Source organism: Zeugodacus cucurbitae, chromosome 4, assembly GCF_028554725.1.
Source record: "Zeugodacus cucurbitae isolate PBARC_wt_2022May chromosome 4, idZeuCucr1.2, whole genome shotgun sequence".
Classification (NCBI taxonomy): domain Eukaryota; kingdom Metazoa; phylum Arthropoda; class Insecta; order Diptera; family Tephritidae; genus Zeugodacus; species Zeugodacus cucurbitae.
The window spans coordinates 45239835-45257475 of NC_071669.1; the positions used below are offsets into that span (position 1 = coordinate 45239835).

At 40.0% G+C, this 17641-nt stretch overlaps 4 protein-coding genes across 7 annotated transcripts; 2 read left to right on the forward strand and 2 right to left on the reverse strand.

Annotated features, from left to right (window-relative positions):
* Positions 1–2359: 2359 nt before the first annotated feature.
* LOC128921471 (uncharacterized) lies at positions 2360–7351 on the reverse strand. Of its 2 annotated transcripts, XM_054229229.1 has the most exons (3): positions 4130–7351; positions 3850–3992; positions 2360–3785 (listed from the first exon to the last, which is right to left on the reverse strand). In XM_054229229.1, the coding sequence occupies exons 1-2, from the start codon at positions 5370–5372 to the stop codon at positions 3985–3987; spliced, it is 1251 nt and encodes a 416-aa protein (XP_054085204.1). In that variant the 5' UTR covers positions 5373–7351; the 3' UTR covers positions 2360–3785; positions 3850–3984. The 2 variants fall into 2 exon arrangements, with proteins under 2 accessions (XP_054085204.1, XP_054085203.1); XM_054229228.1 differs by having other exon boundaries at positions 3850–7351.
* A 105-nt stretch (positions 7352–7456) lies between these two features.
* Positions 7457–10255, forward strand: LOC105221069 (putative serine protease K12H4.7). 2 transcript variants are annotated; one of them, XM_011197731.3, is made up of 9 exons: positions 7457–7595; positions 7958–8307; positions 8369–8556; positions 8617–8852; positions 9013–9148; positions 9208–9346; positions 9412–9713; positions 9779–9948; positions 10012–10255. In XM_011197731.3, exons 2-9 carry the CDS (start codon positions 8047–8049, stop codon positions 10137–10139), a joined length of 1560 nt encoding a protein of 519 aa, XP_011196033.2. In that variant the 5' UTR covers positions 7457–7595; positions 7958–8046; the 3' UTR covers positions 10140–10255. The 2 variants fall into 2 exon arrangements, with proteins under 2 accessions (XP_011196033.2, XP_054085202.1); XM_054229227.1 differs by having other exon boundaries at positions 7458–7595; positions 8008–8307.
* A 2547-nt stretch (positions 10256–12802) lies between these two features.
* Positions 12803–15463, forward strand: LOC105221070 (putative serine protease K12H4.7). Its single transcript, XM_011197732.3, has 9 exons — positions 12803–12945; positions 13020–13295; positions 13662–13849; positions 14021–14256; positions 14314–14449; positions 14514–14652; positions 14722–15023; positions 15098–15267; positions 15331–15463. Exons 2-9 carry the CDS (start codon positions 13050–13052, stop codon positions 15447–15449), a joined length of 1536 nt encoding a protein of 511 aa, XP_011196034.2. The 5' UTR covers positions 12803–12945; positions 13020–13049; the 3' UTR covers positions 15450–15463.
* On the reverse strand, positions 14313–17265 carry LOC105221068 (uncharacterized). 2 transcript variants are annotated; one of them, XM_011197730.3, is made up of 3 exons: positions 17015–17265; positions 16775–16948; positions 14313–16709 (listed from the first exon to the last, which is right to left on the reverse strand). In XM_011197730.3, the coding sequence occupies exons 2-3, from the start codon at positions 16917–16919 to the stop codon at positions 16384–16386; spliced, it is 471 nt and encodes a 156-aa protein (XP_011196032.2). In that variant the 5' UTR covers positions 16920–16948; positions 17015–17265; the 3' UTR covers positions 14313–16383. The 2 variants fall into 2 exon arrangements, with proteins under 2 accessions (XP_011196032.2, XP_054085321.1); XM_054229346.1 differs by having other exon boundaries at positions 16775–16969.
* Between the last annotated feature and the right edge of the window lie 376 nt (positions 17266–17641).

Sequence of the window (17641 nt, forward strand, 5' to 3'; positions counted from 1 at the left end):
AAAGTGACGGCACTCCATCTTGTATCGCAAAGAACCAAAAATGGTCTATGTGTGGCTTTTTAGCCTACCAGGATAACCTAACCTGACCTATATTCGGTGGATATGTTGATGGTTCTATTAATAGCCGGTTCCATGTTCTTGGAAACCAACAAAATTATATCCGCCTAAGATGTTTTATGTAGGCAATCTAATCCTATTTGGATCGGTGTCTTTTAACATTTTCGTGGTTTGTGGCCTAAAGCAACTTCCGAACCCCACTGGTACTATCAAGCGAGTACAATTCTCAGAAAAAAGCCAACAAGTGAACGAAAAGGAAGCATAATGATTGGTTAGGTTAGGTTAGGTAAAGTGGCTGCCAACCGGCGCACCTAGGCCTTTGGGAGGCCCATTGTGATACCACTGGGACTGAGATCCCTCACACTAACGAGTCATCATTAAACCACCCTGTGGTCCTAATGAAGTGAAAAAGTTCACACAGTTTGACATTAGCTACTTCGCCCACATCTTCGAGAAAACCGCGTCCAATAGTTGCGATTCTTTTTCTGTACAGAGCCTTGCATTCACAGAGAAGGTGTGTAATCGTTTCTTCTTCTTCTTCTTCTTGGCAGCTCCTGCAGTAATCATTGAAAGGTAGGCCTAGTCTACTGGCGTGTCTCCCAATCAGACAGTGTCCCGTTAGCACCCCTACAAGGGTTCTTGTTTCATTCCTCTTAAATTTCAATAAGCGGCAAGTACGGCTCTTATTCCACTCTGGCCACGTGTGTCTACTTACGGAGCAAGTCGTTACTTGTTTCCATTGTGATTCAGCCGTATCTACTGCATGTTTATCGATTAAGTATTTGCAGGTTGCCAGAGGTATATAGATTGCCTCTTTATCGGCCTCCAACTGCATTGTGGTGCCTAGTCTGGCTAGTTCATCTGCTACACAGTTCCCAGGGATGTCACTATGTCCTGGGACCCATTGTAGGTGTATCGTGAAATATGACGTCATTGTCAATAATAAATCCAAGCATTCTTTCACTATCTTAGAAGATATTCTATGAGACTTTAATGATTTTAGAGCCGCTTGACTATCCGAGAATATGAATATCTGTCTGGCCGCTAATACTCTTTTTGACAGAACGAGAAGGCTTTCTTTAATTGCGGTGATTTCTGCTTGGAATACACTGCAATGATCCGGTAGCCGGAAGGCGATTCTGGTATCTAGTTTTTCCGAGAATACCCCACCTCCAACTCGTTTGTCTAGTTTTGACCCGTCCGTATAGATACTTATCGCTGAATCTTTGTCTACTTTTCCCATATCCCACTCCTCTCTAGAGGGGAATGATATATGTAGTTCAGATTTTAGATTCATTTCAATAGGATTGCGAAAATCCGTCCTATTTGGTAGAAATTGGAACCTGCCGAGTATACTAGAATGACCTCTGTTGCAGGTTTTCAGTAGTGAAGATTCTCTCAGTCTAAGTGCCGATTTCGCCGCCTGTTGCTTACAGAATATGTCTATAGGCAGTAAGTGCAGAATAGCCTCTAACGCCTGGCTCGGCGTTGTTCTGAGAGCTCCTCTGATACATATACATGCCGCTCTTTGTAGACTACCCATGCTCTTTACTGCGTACTTCTTGTCTATTATTGGCCACCAGACCAATATACCGTATGTCATAATCGGCCTTACCACAGCTGTGTAGAGCCAATGCGATATGCGGGGTGTTAGCCCCCATTTTGGTCCGACCATCCTTTTACAGGTGTATAAGGCCAAAGCTGCCTTCTTTACCCTAACTTCCAAGTTTGGTTTCCACGATAGCTTCCTGTCTAAAATTAGTCCCAGATAGCTTGCTTTCTCACTTATTGTTAGTGATGTGTCATTTATTGAGGGTGGTGTGAACTCTGAGATCTTGTGTTTCCTAGTAAACAGCACTATCTCAGTTTTACTTGCGTACAGGCTTAATCCACAAGATTTAGCCCATCGATTTAACTCATTTAACCTTGTTTGCATAAGGTCCGCGAGGATACTTGGGAATTTTCCTCTAATTGAAACCGCCACATCATCAGCGTAGGCCACAGCATGTACACCCCCCTTCTCTAGATGTAACAACATACTGTTCATTGTTAAGATCCATAGAAGGGGGGATAGCACGCCTCCTTGAGGTGTACCCCTTTGGACAGATCTGCACATCGTTGAAACCCCCAGTGTTGAAGTTATGAACCTGCATAGAAGCATCTGTTCTATAAGCTTCGTGAGTGATTCCGACACATGCAGATCTTTAAGCGCGCTGATAATGGCCTTAGGCTGGATGTTGTTAAAAGCTCCCTCTATATCCAGGAAGGTAATGAGAGTGTATTCCTTTACCTCCAGGGCCCTTTCAATCTCTGTCACCACAGAATTTAAAGCTGTTTCCGTGGATTTTCCTTTGGAGTACGCATGTTGTGAAACTGCTAACCTTTCTGGAGGTAGTCTGCTTCTTATGTTAATTTCTATTAGTCTTTCCAACGTTTTCAGTAGAAATGAGGAGAGACTGATTGGTCTAAAGTCCTTTGGACTGCTGTGAGAGCTTTTGCCCGCTTTAGGTATGTATATTACCTTCACTTTCCTCCATAGAGAAGGAATAAAGTTCAATCGGAGAGTCCCTTCGAGAATGGTTGTTAACCAATCCATTACGTAGCTTATCGATTTTTGTAGTTGAGCCGGGAATATGCCGTCGGGTCCCGGTGATTTAAAAGGCTTGAAGCTATTAACAGCCCATCTTATCTTGTCCTCTGATATTAAGTCGGCCATATTAGGATCTGGCTCAATTTCAGTATCAAATGTATATTCCGCGGAGAAGCTATCTGAGCTGCCCGGGAAGTGAGTATCCATCAGTAATTTTAGGGTTTCCTCACTGGATTCCGTCCAGCTTTGGTCCGGCTTCTGAAGGTACCCAATATTATGTGCAGATTTCGCTATTACTTTTCTTAGCCGAGACGCTTCTGCCGTGGTCTCGATTTCTTCACAGAAGGATTTCCACGAATTACGTTTAGATTTCCTGATTTCCTTTTTGTATGACCTCAGAAGGCTGTGGTAGCGGTCCCATTCCTGTTGTTCTTGGGATAGTTTTGCTACATTGAATTGCTTCCTGCAATCCTTCTGAGATTTCTTAAGCTCGGGGGACCACCATTGTGGCCTAATTCTTCCCTTACTGCGAGTAAGTGGACATGACATTGCCAAAGCTTGCTGATAAGATTCCGTGAATCGTTCAACTAAAGTGTCTAAGTCCTCTTTGTACTTAGGTTGGAATGGAGGAAACGTAGGAATGTTCTTTTTTAGCTCTTGCATGTGCACTAGCCAGTTTGTTTTCCTATGATTCCTGTATTTGTTCTCATGGTCTACTTTTTCACTCAGTACAAAATCAATATACCGATGATCGGAAAAGGAGTGTTCTTCTAGAACCCTCCATCGTATTACCCTATCTATCAGCTCTTCCGACACAAGTGTAATGTCCAATACTTCTTGTCGGTTTCTAGTGATGAAGGTTGGCGCGTTGCCTCTATTGCTCAACAATAGTTTCGTACCTACTAAATAATTAAAGAGCAACTCACCTCTTACGTTGGTATCAGAGCTGCCCCACAGTGAATGATGGGCGTTTGAGTCACATCCAAGTATTAATGGCCTCTTGGACGCTTCGCTATCGAGTACCAACCTTTTTATAAGCAGAGATGGCACCTGCTCCTCATCGTATGGCATGTAGCAAGAGACTAGCCGGTAATTACCTCTGCGCGTCTCCCAGCTTACTGCCGTGGTGTCCTTGTCACTATATTCGTATAATATAAAAACATTAAGATCCTTCCTAGCCAATATACATGTCCTATTCTTACCTTCGCAGTGTGACACGTATAACTTGTAATTCGGCGTCCTCAGACCGCAAATCCGCCCTCCATTAACCCATGGCTCCTGAATGAGGACAAAGTCAGGCTGATCTGTTGCCATGCGGTTAATTAGAGCTACTGACGCTAGTTTGCTATGGTGAAGATTTATTTGTAAGAGATGCATTAGTTATGGTTACATCTACATCATCTAGAGAATCGCTTAAAAGCTCTTTCTCGGTATATAAATTTGAGAGCCTGCCCGCTAGTTCAGACTCTGAGGAGCACTCACCTTGTTCGAGGCTATCGATATCGCTCGAGGACTCCATTGGATCTTCCTCTACCTCACCCATCTCGTTATCCGAGGTAAGATGGTCGATAGCGCCGGCATCTGCTTTGTAGGTCTTCACTTTGACTTTAGTGAAGCCATAATTAATTTCACCGCCACTTCTCTTCAGCGGTTCTATTGAGTCGTTAGTTAGCAACAACAGAATCTGCATCGTGGCCCTTTTGGTCTCCACGCCTGATTCAGTTGTTGCTTCTTCGAAAGCTTTCACAAATTTCCAACCCTCCGTTGGTAGGTTTGGGTTGCAAGCTTTGATCAGCTGCATGATCTGTTCCGGCTGGGATGGTGTAGCCGGTATCCAAACTCTTGCCCTCGGCCTGGACGAAATGTCTTTTTTGTCGACGGCTATTAGCTTGGCTCCGGGATACACCTCTCCCACCTTCGCTATAGCGGCCTTATATAGCTGGACCGACCTTTCGTCATCACAAGCTACTAGCTTGATCTGACCCTGGTACCATCCAGCATCTGTGCATGACGGCGGCGGGCCTGGATTGCTTAATAGCACTTCCAGAGCCACGTTAGCCAGCGCAGCCTGTACCCATTTCCATTGGGTTCTGGGGATTTTTCCTTCGGGGTCTCCCTCATCCAGAACACCAATGATGATGCGGTTCCGGGCCACTTCCGCAAAGGATCTATTGGGCAACTCACCCCTTGTTTTAGGCCGCTTAGCTGACGGCTTAGCCTCTTCAGCTGACTTTTGCCTTTTAGTAGCGACAACTGGCGGTTCCATGCTAAAGTTGGGTAACACCGCTTTAGCACACTCCAAGGTTTCCTGGAGCTCTTTTGTGAGCTCCTCCTTTGTTGGTGGGTACCGGTGCGCTCTTCGTAAGATGTATGCAGCGCGTTTCCTTTCCGCATACTTCGCTTTTGATGGATCTTCCACCTTAAAGGTAGGCCATTCTCTGGTTGACACACCAGCAACTACACACTTGGCATCTTCCTTTGCCTTCTGCCTCCGGTTGGTAGGCCTGGCTCCGGCTGCCTTTGTTGTTGTTGTTTTGCTGGAACTTGGCTTAGCTGAAGTTCCAGCCCTGGTGTCAACCTTGGTGTCAACCTTAGCATTCAGACCAGGCTTAGCCACTGTCTTCGTGCTAATTGCTCTCTTTTCGGAACAATCTGTTCCTGCCGGCTTTATTGAGGGAGAACCGGACTCCCTTGGTTTTTCTTTAGTTTCTTCTGTTGTGCTCATATTTGGACCCACGAGTGTAGGGGAATCTATGTCCACTTGCGCATAGCCCCCGCTACGCAAGCAAGGCTTTCTTATTACGGAGGGCGCCAGGTATCCGTAAGCTCCGTTCAAGACTGGGCTATTTAAGGGCCCCCAGCCAGGTTGATCCTCGGCACGGGTCGCATGACACCTTGATCCAGCCCTTGGTTTTACCCCCAACCATGATACGACTACATCACCGAATGCTGTGCTATTGAAAAGCAACAAACACTCAATAATGGACTCGTACCTTAGCTAGATACCCCACAACTCAGTTGCGGCACTGTGGTAACTATTACCAGCCGGCACCCTCGCGGAGGGTTCAGCGGGGGATTTTTGCCGACCAAAAAATCATTTAAAATCACGATTTAAAGTATGAAAATCGAAACAGACTTAGCTATTTAAACGGATAGTCTCTATGACGAGGGGTTGGAAGGTTTTTACGAAGGCGCTGCAGCTATCCCCGTTAGCCTTGAAGCCATCAGTATTAATTAGAAGTAAACCTGCGACAGAAAACGAAATATATGAATTTGTTCGCTTCACTTTGTTTGCCGGCATATTCGGGTCAAACAATCAGCCAGCCCTATAAAAGGATTCTAAAGTTCATTCGATTTGATAACAGCAGCACTAGAACCGTTGGAATAATAGCAAGTAAAGAATATTGTGTTCCAATATATGCCATCCAAACCAGTCAAATAAAAATCTCCAACTCCAATTACCCACTGAAATTATAAATGATTTTTTAATAAGAGCGCTACAAAAATTCTTGTGAAAGTGCATTCGATGCCATTATTTATGGAACTCGATTTCTTTTGCATGGCCACCACGGGCACGCTTGCAGAAGTCCAGACGCTGAACCTAGTTTTCGACGGTTTTCAAGCATAAATCGGCCGATACTGCAGCAATTAATTCGCCACAACGAACGACGTGTGGGAGACTGATTTGGGTCTTCCTCAATTTATTCGCTAGCGGCAGCAATGACACTACGGCTACTTCTTTGTCTCACTGGAGCAGGAAGCTTTTGTACTGTGGCTGTGAATTCAAATTTTTTCACTAGACGCTCAATTGTTGATCTGACAGGACGATTATGGCGATCATGAATTAGACTTAGCACTCTTAAAGTGACCACTGACTCCGAATTTCGGTAGCATATTTTAATAATTTCGACTCATTGTTCGATCTTATATTTTTCCATGATGAAATGACAAACATTTTTGAAGAGAATATGGCGTAATTAGCGTTTTTTAGCGTCCTATTGAAAAACCATTTATTTGGAACAACCAACGCAGTACATGGGAAAATCTAGGCGAGAACGTTGTTCTTAAATTAGTTTATATAACAAATCCTGCTTGCCGGGTCGAGATGTTGGATTCTATAACAGAGATATCGAGCATGTTATTCGGTTCATAAAACACATAAGACATCTGACTATACATTTCCATACACATCCCATATAGTTCTGTATAGGTTATACCATTTAGCGCCAAATAATCCGTATACCTCCGGGGGTTAAAAATTTAGGTTACTTCTGGCGTACCTAAATTTTATTTTAGTAAAGGTGAACAGATTGAATTCTATGAAAACCCAGAATATCTAATTCCTTGATCATACATATATTACTTTTCGAGCATTACTGGGAGTTCTGATTATCTAATTACTGGGACCCATGACTTGTCAAAATATCTTAAATATTACAAAACTATAAGCTCGACAGCTCGACTAAGTACCTAGCATAGATGATATTAACCAGTAAGGAAAAGACGGAAGGAATGTTTTTCCTAAAGGCAGTTGCCCTCTATATGTTAAGGTAAGCCCGCTGTGCTTATTTCTCTTATAAGATTATCCCAAAACCAGCAAAGCGCGCAACACAAATCGAAAAAGAAGCTCGGCTAAACGACTAACAAGAGAACCATATGTATGTATTTAATACTATTATTTTGTTAGTTTTTTATTCGCCACATTAAGCATTTTAAGAGCGTCAATCGTTCGATTTATTATTTTTATACGTGTACTAGAATATCGTAGAAGCTCTCCATCATTATGACACCACATTTATATATAAGCAAGAGTACGTAGTTTACGGAGAACAGCTGGAAGAGCAGTTGCTCAACGACAACAAAACCGCTCAGCTCATCATTCGTTTTGCGGACATCGCGTTAAGCGGACGTGCGGATTTTTTATTAGACCACAGAGTTTTGGCAAGCAGTAAGTAGTTCGGCACAAATTTCTTTTTCAACACAAATTACACTAACTAATATAATCTGCGCATTTAAATTGAAAAGGAAAATCAATATTGCATTGTGAGGACAAATTGTTGTTTGCAAACTTTGTGTCTGTAGCGGTGTTTTACTTTTAACAGTGCGGCTGCCATTTGTGCATAGTAATCACCATGTACCGATAACCTCACTTAGTTCGATACATATACTTAGACATACACACATTCATAGATTTGCTATAAACAACGCCACTGTGGTTGGGACTGTAGCTTACGAGTGTTTTGAACATTTTAGTTTGTTGACACTACAAATTTAATTTAATTTTGATTTACCTTTTCTGTTTGTCTACAGCATAAAAACGCCGCAATCAACTTCAATCAAATAAATACCAACAACAACAGATTTACAAAGACGTTATTGTAGCACGGGTCAAAGACGAGATGGGCACCGCAAATGGAGCCATTTCTAGGCATACGGCTTATCTATTGCGCTTGAGCTTTGTGTTGATATTATTTATTTTCGCAAGTTTTGATAAGACCAGTGCATTGGGTCGATTCCGTAATGGACGTTACGATGATGGATTTCTAGGCGAGCCGAGCAAATTCGAGTCGTTGCGACGCAAGCCAGAACCGGAAGATAAATGGTTCGTGCAGAAGTTGGATCATTTTGGAGAAATGAACAAGGAGCTCACTTGGAAGCAGGTACGGATGATTAAATATATACATTATTCAACTCTAAAACGTCTTCGAATGCATTCCACAGCGTTACTTTGTGAACGATGAGTTCTATCGCAATGATAGCACGGCACCAATTTTCCTAATGATCGGCGGTGAAGGTGAGGCATCGAAGCGTTGGATGTCCGAAGGTGCTTGGATTAAATATGCCGAACATTTCGGTGCGCTTTGCTTCCAATTGGAGCATAGATTTTATGGTAAAAGCCATCCCACAAGGTGAGCGGCGACAGTAATGACTTTCCGAAAATTATATTTATAAATCTTTAACATTCGTAGTGACCTCTCCACAAAGAATCTGGTGTATTTAACTTCGGAACAGGCGCTCTCGGATTTGGCTAATTTTATACGCAGCATGAAGAAACAGTATAACATGGGTGAGAATCAAAAATGGATAGTCTTTGGTGGTTCCTACCCGGGTTCGTTGGCAGCTTGGGCACGTGAGAAGTTCCCTGATATTATACACGGCGCTATCAGTTCGAGTGGACCGTTATTGGCTAAAGTTGATTTTAAAGGTGAGCATAATAGGTTTTAAGAGAGAAGTGGGGAGCTTTACAAGCAGCGTGTAAACTGTTGGTATATTCCTGAACAAATTGAATTTGTCGATTTTTTTGTGATACAAATAATATTGTAATATCGTAATACATTACTAACCTGCCTTAAATATCCTTAAAGAATATTTCGAGGTGGTGAAAGCTTCATTGGCCACATACTCAAATGATTGTTTGGAAGCTGTTGGTCGTGCTTTTGCACAAGTTGAAATATTAACTCGTCACATGATCGGACAACGCAATTTGGATGAAAAATTCAAGTATTAAAGAGGTCAAAAGTTTAGCTTCCACATTTTTTAAACCTGTGATTTTCTTTTAGAACCTGCACACCAATCAAATACTCCATAAACAATCCATTGGATATGTCCAACTTCTTCGAGTCTTTGGCTGGCAACTTCGCTGGTATTGTGCAATATAACAAGGATAACAGGCCTAGTGCTAAATATACAATCGATGATGTAAGCTTTTCGTACATACATACAAATTAAGGAAGAATAGTTTTTATTACTTATCTCATTATCAGCTTTGCAACGTTATGGTCAATACCACCGTTGGTCCACCCGTTACGCGTCTTGGTGTGGTTAATGACATGCTTTTGAGTGAGTCCAAGGAGAAATGTTTGGATTACAAATATGATAAAATGATTGCTGAATTAAAAGAGATTTCTTGGGACGCTAAAGCCTGTAATGGCAGTCGGCAGTGGACCTATCAGACTTGCAATGAATTTGGTTTCTATCAAACTTCGAATAATAAGAGCGACACTTTCGGTGATCGTTTTGCAGTGGACTTTTTCATTAAGCAGTGCATGGATATTTACTCAGAGAGGTACGGACTTTGCCTACTAAAATTTCTGCTTCCATTAAATTGTTTCTTTTATTCACTTTTTGCAGTATGGACTCCAAGTACTTGGAGCAAGTAGTTTCACAAACAAATAATTACTATGGCGCACTCAAACCCAACACCACAAATGTGCTCTACGTACACGGTTCCATTGATCCATGGCATGCGCTCGGTTTGACTGCATCGAAGAATCCCAAATTGCCCACGATTTACATTCAAGGTGTGTTAGCGATGCTCAAAGATTTATAACAATTTCTTTTAATATTTCCTCATTCGTTGCCAGGTACTGCTCACTGCGCCAATATGTATGAGCCTGCTAAAACCGATCCACCACAACTTGTCGAGGCACGTAATAAGATTATTAAATATCTTGCACTGCTGTTGGAGAACTTCAAAGTGGAACGTGCTTGAAAACAGCAAATTAGTTTTATTGTGAATTAATCGTTTTTACTTTACACCGATACCAAATGAAATTCGAATGTTATTGAACAAAACCTATCGAATATATACTTTACTCTACTTGTAAATACATATATTTTTTATATAAATACATATAAAAAAGGAAAACTTATTTTGAGTTTAGAAGAATACTACCGAGCGTAGTTGTGTAATCTCCGTAGGAACTTCTCACAGAAGTTTTCCGAATTATATGGTCATTACCCTATTTGTAAGTCCGTAATAACGATGACGAGACGTCTGTCCGTTCAAGCGATAAACTTGATTAAATATTTAATCTGGATAAAACTTGGTACACATGATTTATAACACTCCGAGAGGGTATACTACTACTTCACATTCTTTCACTTTTTATTTTATAATTTAATGAAGATATCGGGATACAATTTAAAATATTGTCTTCACCCAACAATGGCTGAAATGGGACTAAACCTTTCCTAGTTCCCATATACTGAATATAGGGACCTCCGTTTCTACGATTGACTTCAAAGCGAAAATATCGCTCGTTTTGTAAGACATCTTTAAATGGTAACATATTCGATTTAAATTGGAGAAAATCGATACTGTACTTCTCCTAGCTCCCATATATAAATAATTTTCGATAGTTTAGTTGACTGTATGATGAAAATATTACTAGACAGCTTACGACGTATATGGAAATTTCAAGATTTTCATACATATATTTATATGTTTCAGAGAGTGATTAGGAAGTGATGACAGATAAGGTACATTAATATAGAAATTAATGTAAGCTTGGCGGCTGAGTAGTAAGAAGTAAAAACATTAACCCAACTGGAAACACCAAGTGAAGCCAGGTCACTTTCCACTTGATCCTTCCATAGGAGTGGAGGTCGTCCTCTTCCGCGGCTTCCTCCAGCGGGTACTGCATCGAACACTTTCAGAGCTGGAGTGTTTTCATCCTTCCGTATAACATGACCTAGCCAGCGTAGCCACTGTCTTTTTATTCGCTAAACTATGTCAATGTCGTCGTATAAATCGTACAGTTCAACGTTCCTTCGTCTGTGGTATTCGCCGATTAGAGGACCATAAATCTTGCGCAAAACCTTTCTCTCGAAAACCACAAGAGTCGTCTAATCGGATGTTGTCATCGCCCACGCTTCAGCGCCATATATCAGGACGGGAATAATGAGCGACTTGTAGAGTTTGATTTTGGTTCGTCGAGAGAGGACTTTACTTTTCAATTGCCTACTCAGTCCCAAGTAGCACCTGTTGGCAAGAATGATTCTGCGTTGGAATTCGAGGCTGACATTGTTGGCATTGCTAATGCTGGTTCCCAGATAAACGAAATTATCTACAACTTCAAAGTTATGACTGTCAACAGTGACGTGGGAGCCAAGACGCGAGTGCGCTGACTGTTTGTTTGATGACAGGAGTTATATCGTCTTGTACTCATTCACCACCAGACTCAAACGCTTCGCTTTCTTATCAAGTCTGGAAAAAGCATCACAAACAGCATCTGTACACTCTTATAGAAGATTGGATCTTCTTTATTTAGCTCTGCAGCTTGTATTATTTTTTATAGCAATAGATCGCACGATAGTGAGACACCCTGTCTGAAACCTCGTTTGGTATCGAACGGCTCGGAGAGGTCCTTCCCGATCCAGACGGAGTTTTTGGTGTTGCTCAACGTCAGTTTACATAGCCGTTTTGAGGGGATACCAAATTCAGACATCGCGGCATAAAGGCAACTCCTTTTCGTGCTGTCGAAAGCAGCTTTAAAGTCGACAAAGAGATGGTGTGTGTCGATCCTATTTTCACGGGTCTTCTCCAAAATTTGGCGCATAGTGATTATCTGGTCTGTTGTTGATTTTCCAGGTCTAAAGCCACACTGATAAGGTCCAATCAGTTTGTTGACGGTGGGCTTTAGTCTTTCACACAATACGCTCGACAGGACCTTGTATGCAATGTTGAGGAGGCTTATCCCATGGTAATTGGCGCAGATTGTGGGGTCTCCCTTTTTGTGGATTGGGCAGAGCACACTGAGATTCCAATCGTCAAGCATGCTTTCTTCCGACCACATCATATCGACTAATCCATCGGCCCCCGCCGCTTTGTTGTTCTTCAAGCGGGTAATTGCTATTCGAATTTCTTCATGGTCGGGTAATGGAACATCTTTTCATCGTCATCGATTGGGGAATCGGGTTCACCATCTCCTTCCATTCAGCAGGTCGGAGAAGTGTTCCCTCCATATTCCCAGTATGCTCTGGACATCCGTTACCAGATTACCTCCTCGGTCCCTACATGATAATGCTCCGGTCTTGAAACCTTCTGTAAATATAATATCATCATAATTTATGAGGCCTAGTGCATGAGTGGATAACATCAATATTTCCATAGGTGATTGAATTGGACGGTATTTAGGGAGTACTATCGAAAAAAATGTTAGTGAAGATAGGCTTATGATGAAATTAGCTTAAAATTAAGCATTGATAATAGTGTTTATATTATTCCTATGTCTTAAGTTAAGCTCTAGTCTAAGAGTAAAACTCTTAATATAAGAGAGCATTATGTGGAAGCCCATTTACTGCGCTAACGAAAGCATAAGAAGAATTAATTTTTGGTTGTGTTGATGTCTTATAAAACTACTATAATACCTCTAAAAGATTCAATTGCAACTTCAACGTCTAGTAAGACAGTTATATTCCATATTTATTGTAGGCTATAGATCGGTTTTCTTCATTACACAAGAAAAACTATATAAATATAACCTACAGTGTTGAAAGAGGAAATCAAATTAAATGTAAACATAATCATAGAAATATGTAACAAAGTCAATAAACAACTAACCACTGCAAAGAAATTGTATTTATCTAGTGAATAGTGAAGTCAACGCTTGTACCAACAATGTCCTGTAGTTTACCAACTCTTATCAGTTGTCACCTGCAGTTGGCGGCAATTTGCTTGTTGATATTTACTTTTAATAATATTGATAATGCAAACGCAATCGGATTACACCGTGGTGGCCGTCGCATTATTGATGAACCGAGCAAACAGCAGACACCTATCGACACACCAGAACCGGAAGAGAACTGGTTCCAACAAAAACTCGATCACTTCGATGGGAGACAGCAGAATATAACATGGAAGCAAGTAAGTCAAAAGGAAAGTGATGATGACTTATATACTCTTAAACATATGTACGTATGTAGGTTACTAGGATTTGTTATGGTTTTCGTTTTACGTTTTGAGGTTATCCGGTGAACTGTGGATCCAATTCTTTTAAGATGTTTATCATAGCATAATACGATGTTCCAGTTGAATACAGCGTTTTATCTTTTTTCAAACGACTTTATAGAACATCCAGCTCTTTGATTAGATTGGAATATTATGTGCCGTTTGGATCTCTAGTTATTATCCGATATTAAAGTGAACCGAGATCACCCTTTTTGGTTTTTAACTTCTCTTTGACTTAAGATCTTGTTTCCTAAAATCCTAAATATATTTTATTCTCTTTAGCGATACTTTATGAACGAAAAGTTTTACCGCAATGATAGCAATGCGCCCATATTTCTCACGATTGGTGGAGAACTGGCGATATCGCCGCGTTGGGTGACTATGGGAACTTGGATTCGATTTGCCGAACACTTTGGCGCCATGTGCTTTCATTTAGAGCATCGCTTCTATGGTAAAAGTCAACCGAAAAGGTGAGCAATTATTGATTCAAGGCACGTATGCTTTATTAGAAATCTAATATTTTTTGGATTAAGAACTAATATATATGCGGTTCGCTTCCGCTACAAGCCACACTTAAAGTCGTATTAGTTTTTGAAGACTCATTTTCTTTGAATTTGAAACACATTCTCTTTCTGTTACAGCGATCTCTCATACGAAAACCTAAAATTCCTTTCCTCAAAGCAAGCACTAGAAGACATCGCTCATTTCATCCGAAGTATGAATCAAAAATACACTTTCAATAGCAAACAGAAATGGATTGTCTTTGGTGGTTCTTATCCCGGTGCATTGGCGGCATGGGCGCGTCAAAAGTATCCGCATTTAATATATGGTGCGATCAGTTCGAGTGCACCGCTTTTGGCGAAGGTGGACTTTGTTGGTACACAAAAAAAATATATATCTTCGAAATCTGACTAAAAATTATTCTTCGCTTTAGAGTACTTCGAGGTCGTTAAAGCTTCTCTGGCAACTCATTCCAACAACTGCCTGAGAGCTTTCGGACATGCCTTTGCAGAGTTGGAAACGCTTACACGACATGCGATTGGTCAACGAAATTTGGATGAGAAATTCAAGTAATTTTATTTGAGTATATACTTACTTACATTTCAGAAAATTAATATTTAAACTTGTATTTAGTACCTGCACGCCAATTGGTGAATCGGTTACGAACCCATTGGATATGTCGAACTTCTTCCAAACATTAGCCGATAATATTGCAGGTGTGGTGCAATTCAATAAAGACAATCGACCTGGAGCCGATTATACCATAGATGATGTAAGCAAAAATACAAATATTTTGAAATTATGTGATAAGGACTCTTTAAAACACTAATATTCTCAAAAGGTCTGCAATGTAATGGTCAACTCTACTATTGGACCGCCTTTTGAACGATTGGGCATTGTAAATGGCATGCTTTTGGAAGACTCCAAGAAAAAATGCCTCGACTACAAATACGACAATATGTTGACTGAAATGAGAAATATTTCCTGGTTTGCCGAAGTAGCTAACGGCACACGTCAATGGACCTACCAGACTTGTAACGAGTTCGGTTTCTATCAAACCTCGAATAATAAGACTGACACTTTCGGTGATAGATTCAAAGTGGATTTTTTCATTAAGCAATGCATGGATATTTATTCAGAGAGGTACAGCGATAATAAATATTACTTTTTAATTACTGTTAGCTCTAATTTAGTTAACTTTTAAATACTTCAATTAGCATGAACGCGAAATACTTAGAGCAAGTTGTTTCACAGACGAATGCATTCTATGGTGGACTTAGTCCTAAGTCAACGAATGTCCTTTATGTGCACGGTTCGATAGATCCATGGCATGCGATTGGTATGACCGAATCTAAGAACCCAAATAAACCTACTGTTTACATTGAAGGTATGCTCGTGTTTTTCTTTCAAGTTCAAACCATATTGAGTTTTCTTAATTTTATCTTCACAGGTACTGCACATTGCGCCGATATGTATGAACCTCTTCAAACAGATCCACCTCAACTTATCGAGGCACGTAATAAAATATTGAAATATCTTACCCAGCTTTTGGAGAAATCCGAGTCGTGAAGTGTCTAAAAAGAGCTGATGTCGTTTTATTAAGCAAATAGCATATATGAAACTAATTTTTATACCTAACCGATGATTACTGAATCATGTACTTATATATTCTGCTTGGTACAATATACATACTTCTGTATTATCTAAGGGCAAACGAAATATTTAACAATTTTTCAATTTTTATATAATATCCAAACTAATCATGCATAGCGTCGTTTTGTAGTTTATGTCAAGACCTTTCAATGATGGATAGTATTTCCGGATACGAGCACTGTAGTGCTTTATACATAGACGCGAAATTCAAATGACAAAAAGACGGAAGGGAGATACGAGCATTTTCCAATCTTATATTTATGCTTTGAATGCTGGCAAAAAACGAATATAGGAGCATATTTCTAAAAGGACAGAGGTTATGTAACAGTAATAGACCATAGTATAGTTATCGGTCTTCATCTTGATTAATCGGAGTGTGAGATTTTGAAATAATGGACCACTCTTCAAATCAGATCACTCTATACCATTACTGTAAATGCTGTTGAGGTAGCAGTTCTTAGCTAGGTATTTATATACGAGTGTACTTCAAATTTTCCCGGCACCGGTATAGCCTATGGCAAATCTACACCTATAAAGCTTTACAAATTTATATTAAAAAAAAAATCGTTCGATTGTTGCACACCAAAATATCCAATTGTTTATAATATTAGGAATATAACCTATAACTTGATTGAGTTTTATTTCAATAACAAAAGTAATTAATAAATATGTTAACAAAGATGTTATATATGAAATTTGTCTAATGAAATACATACATACGAGCTAAATTAATACAAAAAAATCTACGCAAAATCAAATGTAAAATATGGACGAGTTAACGGTTTTTTAATCGAAACATACTTAAAGTAAAAGCTGCTCGCTTTCCGTAAGTCAGAAGTATATGCCCATTTTACCATTCCTTCTTGGCCTTAGCCATCCGCTCGTGCATTCGCTTCCAATACCATTGCACTGAATCATTGCCTATTATGTGCGTGTCGATAAGTTTTTTGGTGTTAATAAAGACCCACACGCTCACATCCCAAAACAGGGCAAGTACACGGAAGAGGAATCTTTCAACCTGTTCGCGATCCGGCATACTGGGTGCGGACACATTCTGTGACGAAGTGGTGGTCTGATGTTCTCGCTTGGCATTATCGGCATAGAAGCGCACGGCTGTCAATGTAAAGGGAGCAATTGCCTGAAATCTGATGAAATCGCTTTGTACGCGTACATTCTCTGCACATGCAAACAAAATCGTAAGTAAATATTGTGCCAAACACAAATAAATGTCGACGACTTACCGGTCAAACCATTTTGTATGATTGCGAGTGAAAGAACCAAATTTCTATGCTGATCCAGACTTGCCACTACACTGGGCCCACTAATTCTGGCTGCAGTTGCACTCACAAGTGTTGGTGTTATTCGCATGGATTTTGAAAGTAACATTTCGATTTGTTGGCTTATTTGCTTTGTAGCTATTAAATGGCAAATTGTCACTTTTTTACAATTAGAAACGTCAGTGGAAAATAATTTATATTTACAATGGTCGCAGCCGGTTGGAATTGCGTTTGTTTGGCGTTGATGAGATCACTAGTAAACTGATACAATTTGCTCTTGCATACGCCTCGCTTGTGGAGCTTTTTACTTTTGATTAAACGCTTTGTGGTTTAGTGGAAACTTTTGTGTGTTTCTTGTGTTGTTTTTGCCTTTTTGTGTAAAATAGAGCTTTTGACAATTTCACAATTTGCTTGCTTTCTGTCGTAAACTTTTCTTCCAGCTTTTGACAGTTGTGTTTTCGTTATTTAATTAGAAATTCAAAGGTTTCTTAATTTGCCTATTATATTTTTGGAGACCAATTTTAAGAATTTCCATACAGTCATTATAATATAAATGTTCGAGTTTTAGTGTTGGTTTATGTTTAATAATTCATAAAAAAAAAAAAAAAAAAATTTTAAAAGTGAGCGTTTGCCTTTTTATCGTTGTAAATTTATTTTAATAAAATTATTGATTTGAATTATAAACTATAAATATTATTTTTGAGTCTACTAAAAAAAGCTTTTTATTAAAATCAATTCGATAGCGATAAGTAGTAAAAGACAAGCTTAAATATGCAACTGTGACAAAAGTTTCTTTAATTTATTTAATTGTTTGAACCTAGACGTGGGTGT

Excerpts from the sequence above, each read along its gene's own strand:
- LOC128921471 (XM_054229228.1), bottom strand. The coding sequence starts at position 5,372 with ATGAGCACAACAGAAGAAACTAAAGAAAAACCAAGGGAGTCCGGTTCT.
- LOC105221070 (XM_011197732.3), top strand. The coding sequence starts at position 13,050 with ATGTCCTGTAGTTTACCAACTCTTATCAGTTGTCACCTGCAGTTGGCG. Across the intron at positions 13,296-13,661 it reads AGAATATAACATGGAAGCAA|CGATACTTTATGAACGAAAA; the intron begins GTAAGTCAAAAG and ends TATTCTCTTTAG. Across the intron at positions 15,024-15,097 it reads ATGGATATTTATTCAGAGAG|CATGAACGCGAAATACTTAG; the intron begins GTACAGCGATAA and ends TACTTCAATTAG.
- LOC105221068 (XM_011197730.3), bottom strand. The coding sequence starts at position 16,919 with ATGTTACTTTCAAAATCCATGCGAATAACACCAACACTTGTGAGTGCA. Across the intron at positions 16,710-16,774 it reads CATACAAAATGGTTTGACCG|AGAATGTACGCGTACAAAGC; the intron begins GTAAGTCGTCGA and ends TTGCATGTGCAG.
- LOC105221069 (XM_011197731.3), top strand. The coding sequence starts at position 8,047 with ATGGGCACCGCAAATGGAGCCATTTCTAGGCATACGGCTTATCTATTG. Across the intron at positions 8,853-9,012 it reads GGCTAAAGTTGATTTTAAAG|AATATTTCGAGGTGGTGAAA; the intron begins GTGAGCATAATA and ends ATATCCTTAAAG. Across the intron at positions 9,347-9,411 it reads CTAAATATACAATCGATGAT|CTTTGCAACGTTATGGTCAA; the intron begins GTAAGCTTTTCG and ends TCTCATTATCAG.